This window comes from Tinamus guttatus, unplaced genomic scaffold, assembly GCF_059628265.1.
Source record: "Tinamus guttatus ecotype Peru unplaced genomic scaffold, ASM5962826v1 Tinamus_guttatus_pri_ptg000197l, whole genome shotgun sequence".
NCBI lineage: Eukaryota > Metazoa > Chordata > Aves > Tinamiformes > Tinamidae > Tinamus > Tinamus guttatus.
Genome location: NW_028288731.1, coordinates 2,761,285 through 2,773,485, shown reverse-complemented (window position 1 = coordinate 2,773,485; position 12,201 = coordinate 2,761,285). Strand labels below are relative to the sequence as shown.

Sequence of the window (12,201 nt, the reverse complement as noted above, 5' to 3'; positions counted from 1 at the left end):
TTTCTTGAAGAACCCGTGAGGAATGAAATAGGTGGTATTGATCAGTCTGTCTCCTATCCCAGAAAGGGATGACTTAGGTGAGTTTAAGTGTCTAATATTAAGTAGGGGAATTGAAAGACTCTCATAAGTTTGGCCTTGGCTTTTTGGAGCATCTCTCCTTAAACTTGTACACACACACACACATATATAAAAATATCAATGGATTTTCACAAACTCTTAAAATATAATGGTGGATCTGAGTTGGTCTTTCACTTTATTCTGTAAACTTGTAGTGTATTATCTCCTGGTATTTTTAGATATGTAAGAGGATCTAATCTAGTGGTGATCGGAGACTGAGAAATGTTTCCAACAAACCTTACTCAAGTGAATTGTGTAAAAGAGCAACTTCTCTGGGTTTAAGTTGGGAACTCAAGTACATCTGGCAGTGCACCCAGGCTGTAATGCAGTGCATGCTGAGTTACAGTGTGGTGCCTGAGCTCCACCAGTTGCTGTCCTCTGCACTGCTGTTTTGGATCTTTCTGTGTGGGGGGAACACCACAGGCCACCTCCACCCCCCCTTCCCTGTCTGAGAGGGGTGCACTCAACTGAACCACTCACTTTTGAATTTAATGCTTGCTCCCCTTATATTCCTGCTCTGAAGGGGTGTCTCTTGCCTTGCTCCATGCTGCATGAGGTGCTGCAGGGACGCATGGAAGGCGACTTGACCTTAAACTACTAACAAGCTCTTCTACCTCCTCTTGCCACTCCTCCCCTCTGTGGTTGTGGTGGGACGTGGCCCGCGAGTGGCACGGGAGCCGCAAGGCACGACAGAGGAGAGGCCCTTCCCGCAGCGGCGCCGTCCGCAGCTCCCTCCTGCTGCAGCCTGGCGCTGCCTCCAAACTTTGGCAGGAGGGGGGAGCCGCGGTGCCCGGCGTCCCCCCCCCACCCCGCGCCACCCGCCCGCCATTCCCGTTCCCGCCCGCCTGCGGCTCGCGGTGCTGGGAGCTGTCCGCGGAGGGAGGTGCTGAAGGCAGGGAGGAAGCGGAGGGACGCGGACATCTTCGCTCCCCTAATTTCCTCCCTGCCTTCTGCAGCCATTTTGCACCGGCGAAGCTAAAGGAGGTGCAAGAGGGGAGGGAGGAGGTGGACTGCGGAGCACGGAGGCGAGAGGCTGAAGAGTTGCAGAGAGCAGAGAAGCAACTATGGGAGATCCCAGCTGGTATCTCTGCTAAGAGCAGCTCACAGCAGCAGCTGTCACCAGCAACATGGTGAAAAGGAAAAGCTCAGAGGGCCAGGAGCAGGAGAGTGGCCGTGGCATCCCTCTGCCCATCCAGACCTTCCTGTGGAGGCAAACCAGGTGAGGCTGATCCCTGGGTGATTGGGATGCACCTGCAACAGGGCAGGGGAAGTGAGGGAGTGCAGGCCAGCTGTGCCTGGTGGTGGGGAAGAAGGGGCTGTTGCAGCTGTGGCACGAAGGCATGAAATAAACTGTTCTGTCTGCCCTCTGCATAGGGCAATTGAGTGTATTGGGGTCGGGGGAGGACTGAGGATCGTTTAACTCAGTGGCAGATCCAGACAGCTTCTTGACTTCACTTTAAAACATCTGTGTATTCATGTGTCTGTGCACCTCTTTCCCTTCTCCCTCTCTCCTCCCCCCTTCTAATATGATTCCAATCTACTGGGGCTCTGGCACCAGGAACTATCTTCCATGATGCTGCACCAGACTTGTAGCTTTCATCATATCTGTATTTGCAACAGTTCTGGAAGTGTAATCTATGTTTTGAGAGGTCAGCATGCAAACAGATACGTCAAAGCCTCATCCTATTTCATTGGGTTGGAGAGTAATGATGTATGAGGGGCAGGCTGAATATATGGTTGGGCTTTATGCTCTTTCCGAATCCTGGCTGTCTGTTGCCGTAAGAGTTCTAGACTGAAAACATTGCAGGGGGAGATTTGAAGGTTGTAGCTTTAATTTGAGGCCTCTGCTGCAAAATCCCCCTATTCTGGCTGGTTTCTATGAGCTCTGAGGAAGATGCTGCAAAATAGTGACCTGATTAATCTCATTATTTGATCTCTTTGGAGAGGAATGGCAGCAGAGGTGTGTGTATTTTGTAGCTACAGGGCGCAGGCCTGCATTTTGTGACAAGCCTTCCTGATAAGCAGTTGTAGAGGAAAACACTTAATGCACAACTGATGTGGATCCCTAGCTCAAAATAAAGGCAAGCCCAAGCTCAGTAGTGTTTAACACGTTTTAAACATAATGCTATGAAGAAATCTGTCACTGAAGTAAAATGGCTGAAAACTGTCTAATGGAATATTTGAATCCACTTTAAAGAAATGCAGTGTTTTCTGTGGATAATCTTTCTCTTGGTATACTAGCATGGCTTCTTCTGTAAAAAGTAATAGTATTTTACCAGATGCTATCAACAGGTGCCTATGGCTTATTTTGTGTAATGTCCATCTTTACATATTTTTCAGTTATTTCCAACTTAGTCACATGTGAAAAATCCCTCACCCCCAAATAACCGAACAAAATCCCTACTTTAAGTACCATGTCTCTGACATGTTTGTCTTTCTGTTTCAGTGCATTTTTAAGACCTAAGTTGGGGAAACAGTATGAAGCTTCCTGTGTGGTAGGTACATATTTGTTTCTCTAAACTCATGTTAATAAGTAATACTTCATGCAATTTTATCCGACTGGTGGCTGGTTGGCCTGCTTCTCACCTTACCTGAGAAGCAAATTCAGTCCATATCTTCATTTATTACTTCTGTGTGAAGGGTTTGGAATTTTTCCACATCTAGATAATTTGGATACTGTATACATCTCTAGACACAACAACAATAGTTTGAATATTAGCGGTTCAACTGGCACAGCAAAGAATGGTGTGGGGAGAGTGAGCTAAGGCAACCTGGGCCTCGGTCTGTTGTATGCAGACTTAATTTCAGATGAGGTGAATATGACTTTAGTCTGTGGCTAAGGGAGCTTTTTGGAATTTGAGACTGAAAATATGAGTTTATAACAAACGGTCTTTAAACCACACTTTTCCTGTTGTGCAAGCCAACATATCCTCTGTCAGAAAACTGAATACTCTGTATGTTAACAGCATAATCAGAGGCTATTATGTAGATATTGCTTATAACTAATGCAGATTCATTTCTAACTTTCAGAATGAAATCTCAGTCTAGTTTGTAAAGGGGCAGAAGGGAAGAAATTCAGTAAACACAAACTACATGGATATCCAGGGAACTTAAAAATTCCCTCAACTGTTGCTGATCTTTGGATGACTTGAAGTACATTAAGTAATTGCAGCCAAACTTGACAGAGTGGAAAAATGCAGTCTGGACATGTATCTTAATAGTTTAAAGTAACTAGGTCTCTCTGCAGCAGTTTTCTGACTCTTTTTTCATAAGATGTTAAGCTAGAGAAGCACTAACCACTGCTGACTAAATTTCTAAGAAAGGCATAAATTTTTCAGCGTTGTTGCTAGATGGCAAATGCCGACAGCAGCCTTGCTGTCTCACTGTGTTGGTGGGTTCATGCATGGCAATTCTGCCCTGTGGAGCTCAACATCACTGGTTGTACTGCTGACAGCTCCTGCCTGTACTGGGGATACAAAATGGAGCTTGTTGCCTCATATCCTTCCATGAGCCTCAGGAATGTGCAGGGGCTGTGCCCTGACCCACTGGTGATGGGAGGCTGTGGCCCCACCTGTAAGATAGTGTCACTGCTGGATAGAGGGACAGAGCTGCCTTCTGCACAGCTTCACCTTGATGCAGCTCCCTAGGAGTCTGTGACCTTCTTGTGCTTAATGCTGTGCTGTATTGGCAATGACTGTTGCCCTCACCACAACGTGACTCTACAGGTACCTTTCTGTTATAAACATGTATTAGAATTTGGTAGGCTTAAAGCTGCAAGAAAACAAATAGCTTTAGCTGAAGGATAAGGAACTCTAAAACCCTTGGGGAAAAAGGGAACTGCTGGTGCTGGGTGGGCCTACAGTTAGTAGCAGGACAGTGCACCTGCCTCAGAGGCCTGGGGACTTGTTTCCTCCTTCAGCTGGTTGCCTTGGGTTACCCAGCTGCCTCTGCCAGCGATGTGGCAGCTGCGCTTTTACATTCTGCAGGCTTGGCACAATGCTGTGCTCGAGTGTCATGGCTTGCTCACTGGTGAGCTAAGCGTTTTCATTTAAACTCAGGCACATATCTGACCTGAGGGCTGCAGTGTCATGCTCTGGTAGAAACCCCTTATCCATAAAGGGAGAGGGGTGCTTAGTGTTTGAAGAAATGGAAGGGAGACAATTATCAGATCTGTTTACAATAAATACACAGTCTGTATCCACACCTGGAGAAGAGGCTTGTTATTGCTAAAAACCCTTTCAGTTATATATAACTTGTGGATATGAATGTGGGATTTTTGATGCAACCTTAACTAATTTGCATGAACATCCAAGCCACTTATCACTTGGGTAAAGGAGAACTTGACCCTTCTGCAGTTATTAGCATAATCATTAATTAACACCTTCAAAGGTGGAGCATAATTTTGAGTAACTAATGGGAGGCATCTCGAGCTGTTATCTGCCTCTTTCTTTTGCTCATTGGTGTCCTATCCCTGGCACAGCACAGAAATGCCTGCTCACGTCAACTTCCGTATTATCATCTGGAGTATCAGTGCTGTGCGTGTGAGTGAGACAAAGTTTATGGCACTTGACATGTAGTCAGATTGCTTCCTGAAGCATCAAGCTGATTATCTAACATTGCTACATTGACTAACACGCTTTAAAAAACACTGTGTGTGTTGTTGTGATATGCTTAAAAAAAATTCTGCCCCAAATTATTTTAGGCATATCTAAAGGCTGTTAGCTACCCGACAATGGATGTAACTGTGCAGTATTCTGTTGTTATTCAGGCATCAAAACTGATGGAATTGCTAATATTGTTCATTGAGAAAGCAAATGTGAAGCCTACCTTCAGTGAATATAGTGTCTGGTCTAACATCAGTTTGCATTAGCTTGACCTTTATTTAACATTTATTTGCAGATCATAATTTTCAATGCATAAATAAAACTGATCCCTCTGGCTTTGCTTTTCTTTGAAAAAGTTAACAGCTGCACTGACTTCTGGTATAAAGCCTGTATTCAGTCTATTTAATTGACCTGATTTTTTTATTTCCCCCCCCCCCCCCCCCATTTCTCCCTCATTTTCGGACTCAAAACAATAGAGACACAAGAATATTCAAACTTCCTGCTGTTTCCTGTTCTGAAGGTATTCCATCTTAACATTGTACTTTCTCAAGTGCATCCATCAAATCTGTAGGTGACTTTATAGAAATGAGTAGGTAGATAAGGCTGATCCTTTTTGATAGGCTCGAAGGAAGGACTTGAGAGTATGTTTTTAACTTGCACATTAATTAATTGGGCATGGAAGAACCCAAATGCTTTCTGGAGAAACCTGCAAAATTAAAGCTAACTCCACCACAAATGTTATAATGTGCATTTTCTCGAATGATTAAAGGGGTGTGTGTGTGAGAGATTAAAAAATAAAGACTGCTTCTCAAGCTTCTCTAACTGCTGGGTATGTCTGCAGAAAGCAGATGAGCTTTGGGGCACTGGAATAAACTGTGAATAAAGCTTTTGACAGTGAAACACAGATGCCAAGTCATGCACTATATTTAGCTTTCTGTCTTGCTGGTTTGCAACAACAGTGTTTTAGTGAATGAGGAAGGCTTATTCTCTTCTGTGCTCTGAACTCCTGTGCCACGTGCTTTAGGTGTCCCTGCGTATGCAGGGGGGTTGGACTAGATGATCTCTAGAGGTCCCTTCCAACCCTAAGCATTCTATGATTCTATGATTCTATGAACTCCTAGATCAGCAGTTAATGTTTTAGATCTTCTTAGGAATTCCTCTTTAGTTAGAGAGGACCTTCCCTAGATGACAATACTACCTGCCTGTGCTTCAGGTTACCTGGAAAACTATTAGCTTTCTATTTTCTACCATAATGCAACCTGAGTTCTGGAAGTGCAAGGCAGTGCTCTTCGATTGCAGACAGCTCCAGATACAGTATGTTCTAGAGGACTAATGCAAGCCCCCACTTGGTTGATGAGTAAATATCAAGGTGCTTGAAGTGTGTGTAATGAAAGAAGGGATAGGAGTTTGAGGAAAGAATCCTGCTGCCATGGCCCACTGTTTTGTTTTTTTCTTGACTCATATCTGCAAGGGTTACTCCCCTGGATGAGGATTCCAGTTCACCTGGCATTCCCTAGAGGATGGGATGCTGAGCCTTTGAGCTGCCTGAAGTCTTGTTCGTCTAGTGGCCATTGAGGGGTCTGGCTGACCCCCATGCTTCCTAAGGCAGCAAGTACAGCCCCTCTGGGCTTGAAGAGGAAGATCGTATAATTTGAGCAAATGTGATAGGAGACCCATGGCAAAGGCAGAGCTAGAAGCTGCTCTCTCCTTCTGTATACCTTTTTCAGGCATCTACCTCTTCCCTCTCCAGCAGGCAAGGACATGCAGCCTGGCCTTGATCACAAGGTATATGACAGTCCCTCTGACTCTTAGTGGAGAGTAAAAGAATAGCAGCAGTGAGAAGGCAGCCAGCTAAGACTGTCACAAACAGATGGCATCACCAGGCTCAAAGAAAAATGATAATGAAAGTGACCTGGAGGAAGGTGAACACACATGTGCACACATATATGTGCATGCACAAACCCACCCACCTTGAGCAGTACTGTTTCAGGGATAGGCCTTTCTCCAGCCAAGACAGGATACTAACTTTCTTCTGTCATCTTTGCCGGAAGTGAACAGAGGAATCTGATGACTAACCGTGTAGGAAAAGCTGTATATAGCTCAGAAACCCGAAGTATTTGAAAAAGCTGGCTTGTTTTTAACATTAAACCAGCATTCTTCTATTTCTGAAGTATTCAGAATGTAACTTACAGCTTCCAGAAGTGCCTTAAGAACTTGCTCTCTAATGCCACTGAGGTATTGGAAAATGTGACCTTTAATGGAAAGCTGTAGTGACAGTGTTTCCTACCCTTCAAAACAGAAATCCTGTTTTCAGTGATGCTCTTGCCCTTTCTTCGTCTTATGAATTTAAGAGCCTTGCCACTGTACTGAAAAATGTGGCTTTTTTATAGAAAAAACAAGCTCTTGGAGGTGTTTAAAAACAAACAAAGGAAAAAAAAAAAAAAAAAAAAAAAAACCTTGAAAGACATTTAGATTACTGCTAGTTCTGGTCCTTGGCAGATCCTTTGTGTTAATTCAATTTATTGATCTGGTAGAAATTACTTTTATATTGAGCATAATTTCAGCACATGTAAAGGCTGGAATCCCTTCAGTGAGGGTGCCAGTGAGTCCCAGAGCCAATGCAAAGATGATTGTGGGAGAGTATGGCTGGAAGAGCAAGAGTAGAAGGTGACATGCCTTTTGACAAAAATAAAAATCCAGTCTCTTTCACTGGTCTCTTCAGGCTGTGCTTGAGATGATGCATCTCTTATCTTGCTTCTGGCGATATTCTGCTCATTTACTCTGCCTTTTTGTAAAGTAACTCAGGGTGGAGACTTTTGTCCTTGTCCTAATGCTCTTTTGAATGCTGTTATCTTTGAATGATTCAGATTGCCCCGTTGGTCATAATATCTGGACCTTTCACTGAGTACCTGTCCCACTGTCCCTCTGTCCCACTCCTGGCCATCCCCTTATCACAGGGGACTTCACAGCTTGGAGAAACCTGAAGGAGCTGAGACTTCTTTATAGTTGCTGGATATTTTTGTGAAGGATATATAAGGGGCTCTATTTCCCAGATAGGAATAAAAGTGGTTTTATGTATCAACAAAATGGTTCCCAACAGATCTCTGACAGTAAGAAGTCACAATTTTTTGTCTACATGTCTGAGGTGCGTTAAGAAGAGCATCTCCAGCAGGTCGAGGGAGGTGATCCTGCCCCTCTACTCAGCCCTGGTGAGGCAGCATCTGGAGTATTGTGTCCAGTTCTGGGCTCCACAGTACGAGAGGGATGTGGAGCTGCTGGAGAGAGTCCAGCCCAGGGCCACAAGGATGATCAAGGGCCTGGAACATCTGCCCTGTGAGGAGAGGCTGAGGGAGCTGGGCCTGTTCAGCCTGGAGAAGAGAAGGCTGAGAGGGGACCTGATCAGTGTCTATAAGTACCTCAAGGGAGGCAGTGAGGAGGATGGTGCTGGACTCTTTTCACTGGTGGCCACTGACAGAACTAGAGGAAACAGCCACAAACTGAAGCATGAAAAGTTCCACAGGAACTTAAGGAAAAATTTCTTAACAGTGAGGGTGACAGAGCACTGGAACAGGCTGCCCAGGGAGGTTGTGGAGTCGTCTTCTCTGGAGATCTTCAAACCCTGTTTGGACGCAGTCCTGTGCCACGTGCTCTAGGTGATCCTGCGTGTGCAGGAGGTTGGGCTAGATGACCTCGAGAGGTGCCTTCCAACCTTAAGCATTCTATGATTCTATGTTGTAGTTAACGCCTTCCAGCTTCAGCCATTGCTCCATTAAGAAACTTGATTGAGTTTTCAGACAGGAGTCTGGTATTTTCTAGTAAGTGGGGAGGGCAACTTTCTGCAGTTAGGTTTATTGGCAGATCTCGCACTTCTTGTCTATGCTTCCTCACGTTCTATTTGTGTTTCTACAGGCCTAATCACTTCAGGCACACTCGATGTTCTTTCTGCTTCCCTTTCTTTGCCTGGTGCTTTCGGGGAGTTTCTGTCTTATGCTGTAAATGCAGACAAATGCACATTTCTCCCTCCAAGCTGGCCAGAGCAGAGCCAGCTGTTCCAGGGATGCTGTAGAGCTGCATTAGTGCAGTGCTATGTTTGAACTAGCAAATCCTGTTGCTTAGTCTGATGTCTGTCCACACCACTGGAAGTGACTGTGATTTGGAAGAGCAGTGTACAAAGCTGCTGGGGTGTGCAGAAGAATGCAACTGGTTGTTATTCTGTCTGTTGGAGTGGCTGGTCATTTAAAAGGACTAGTTTGATTACTGTTCTTTTTGCTTTCCTCCTTTCTAATTGTGGCTAATTCTGTCAGTTGCATGCTATTAGCGTTTTTCTGAATCCGAGTGAGAGCATTTGAAGCATCCATTAGGTCTTAAATGCCAACAAATGGGGAGTCAGGAGGCTAAGCTAACAAACAGCAAGCATGTGCATTATTGAAAGTACATTTTTTTTTTAGCTTTAGGAACTTCAGTATAGAAGCATGACTGCTTTTGTGACCTGTAATGAGATCTTTGTATCTGGTCAGAGAAAGAGCAGTTGGAGAAACTAGCAGTAAAGAAATTCCTTGGGGATTTCAAAGGCGGGTAGTCCTGTTTTGTGTTGCTGAAGGCAAAAATAATGAATCCACTACAACCATCAGCTCTTTTAAGCGTTCACAAAACTACTACTTCATGGCTCACCAACAGATTTTGCGCACTGATTATTTTTGTGGCAGCGTGTGAAAACATTTCTTAAGGCATGTGTGCCTTCTTAATGGCTTGTCCTTTATATTACACTTAACTGAAAGGGCAAAGAGTATGTGGGTGTGTGTGTGCGTGCGCATGCATGAGAGAAAAATGTACTGAGCTCTCAGGTCCACAAATGTAGATGTTCATTAGCTTCTGTGACTTGCAGCAGGTTTACTGCTCTGTCAGATGACAGCACAACTGCAAGTCTGGCTTGATCTCAGTACTTGTTTATATGGATGTGATACCTGCTTTAATTCTTTTTATTAGAGGAAAATACACTGAGGGACTCATTTCTTAGTCAAATACATCCACTTGTACTTCAGCTACATTCTTTGTCTTGCCAGGAAAAATATCTTAAAGAATGATACAATGAAAATATGCAGATTACATGTTTTTAATGCAGCATATTTTATGTCCTATAAGACACATGCAGGAATAGATATATGGTGTCTTTTTTTTTCCCTCTTTTTTTGCTCCTTCAAGTCTTTCGAAAGAGTTTTAGTAGAAAACAAGCTGCATGGCCTTTCTCCAGCTCTCTCTGAAGCCATCCAGAGCATTTCTCGCTGGGAACTAGTCCAAGCTGCGCTTCCACATGTGCTGCACTGCACTGCAACGTTGCTCTCCAACCGAAACAAGCTGGGTTAGTGCTCATTTTGAGTTTGGTTTTCTCTGTTACTGAAATTAACAACTGAGATGTCACAGATGGATTCTCAGGGTGCCACACAAGAAATTCTAAATCATATACTAGTTTATGCTCTGGGTTACTGGGTAAACTGGGAGAGCTTCCTCAGTGAAGTTAATGGACTTCTGCTAGGCTTAAAAATCATGGGCTTTAAATTATTTCAATAATGTTTTTCTAGTGTTTTTCCAAACTTGCTAGAACTAACTTTAGCATAAGGCTTGCCACTTGACAAGGATGGGAATATGTATTTCTTTCAAGATATGGTGAAATGCCCAATTGTAGCAGATACTTTAAATAAACTTCAATACTTCCCCCTCAGAAAAAAGTAATAGTTGATTCTCAGTGTGAATTCTCAGAAGAAAAGCCAATCACTTAGAATAGGACCAGGTAAAATCTAATATACTTTACAAGTCTTTACTTTTTTCAGCAGGAGTTTGCATCATGAGGCACACTAGTAGGCAATGTTATCAGGACATAGTTTTAGTAGCTTGAAGTGCTTGCTTCCATTTTGTTCAATAGCATCAAACAGACAGGGTTTTCAAGCTAGCATCTTTTAAGACCACTGTATTTCTGTGCACACACTTGCCATGCAACTGATATTTCAGGGACTGAACTGCAAGAGCTGTGAAGTAAATGGAGACATGTTGGGTGGTTTCAAATACAACCTTCCCAAGTGCTAATACTTTAAATGGTAGAACTTTAATTTCCAAGATTGCAACAGGTAGTTGATGGTCAGCTAGCTTTCTGTGTGGCTCTGAATTTTGTAACAGTACTGTGAGAGGGAAAACCTGTGAGATGCTGTGTTGCATTTTTACATCCAGGGCATCAGGATAAGCTTGGAGTAGCTGAAACAAAGCTTCTTCACACTCTTCACTGGATGCTGCTGGAGGCACCTCAGGACTGCAGCAATGACAGGTTTGGAGGAGACAGAGGTTCCAGCTGGGGAGGAAGCAGTAGCGCCTTCATCCACCAGATTGAAAACCAGGGATCACCAGGACATCCCCGGCAGAGCACCACAAATGATGAAGAGGAGAACAACAGAAGGAGGTTCTTCCAGAACTCCATGGCCACAGTGGAGCTTTTTGTGTTTCTCTTTGCTCCCCTTGTCCACAGGATTAAAGTAAGTGAAGCACTGATAATGTACTTTTGGGGAGACACCTCTGGGGAGGGAAGGAGAATGGTCCCGCCTTTATGTTTGTTTTACATCCTACAGGTGACCAGTTAATCCAGTCTACAGCATACCTCAGGCTACAACTGCAGATACTTTAACATGTTGAGACAATACTGCTGCCGTAAGGAATAGTTTCAGTGACATGAGCAATCATCACAGCGTCAGACAGCACAAAGGCAAAAATATCTGAAGTGAAACATTTTCATCCCTCAGAAATGTCAAGTGTGTGTGGCTCTTGTGAAGTCTTTGGGAGCCTGAGACCTGCAGAAAGGATTGTGAGCTTTAACTTGCTCCAGTGATTTTCAGTCATTACTCAGAAGTGCTTTTTTGCACCGTGTAACTGCCACTGAGATTTGTTCTTGTTGTCTTACTAATGATTTTGATGTTAATTACCAGGAATGTGTGCTAATGGTATAAGCGTGGCAGTAGCAGAGGTACCTAAGCATTCTCTTTTCTGAAGTTGGAAGCTGCAGGCTTCCCGTCTGCCAAAGTCCCTCTGTTTTGTGCTGAGGCATCAACTTCACAGAGCTGTGTAATGAGGAGATGTTTTCTTGCATGCTCTGATGCCTGTCTTCAGTATCTCTGAAGACTTTTAAGCCTTCACATTTCCAGCTAGGTCTCAGAAGAGAAACTAACTCTTCAAAGTAGGTGCTCAGAAAAGAACTGTAAAAATAAGCAAAACAGACTTGTTTGAATATCCTTCCTACCTACCACCCTCTTTAAAAGTATGTTTGGCTCTTAAAAGAGACATTATAATTGGCTACATGAGGAGGAGAATACTTGCAAAACATAGCATGCTGTGGAAGTTCTTTGGGAGGAGGACAACCAAAGTGGTCCTGTTAATTGCTCACCCATTTTTCAAACTCTAACAGTCCCTTTCTCTTTGTGTACACATGTAGAGAGGCAGT

General features: G+C 43.9%; 1 protein-coding gene across 1 annotated transcript in view; it reads left to right on the top strand.

Moving 5' to 3' along the window:
- Window positions 1–985: 985 nt before the first annotated feature.
- The window catches only part of UNC80 (unc-80 subunit of NALCN channel complex), a 110,163-nt gene continuing 98,947 nt past the window's right edge, over window positions 986–12,201 (top strand). Inside the window, 4 exon segments of the mRNA XM_088523702.1 lie at window positions 986–1,336; window positions 2,564–2,612; window positions 9,924–10,080; window positions 10,944–11,242. Of these exon segments, the coding sequence (XP_088379828.1) occupies window positions 1,245–1,336; window positions 2,564–2,612; window positions 9,924–10,080; window positions 10,944–11,242 (597 nt within the window). The 5' untranslated portion in view covers window positions 986–1,244.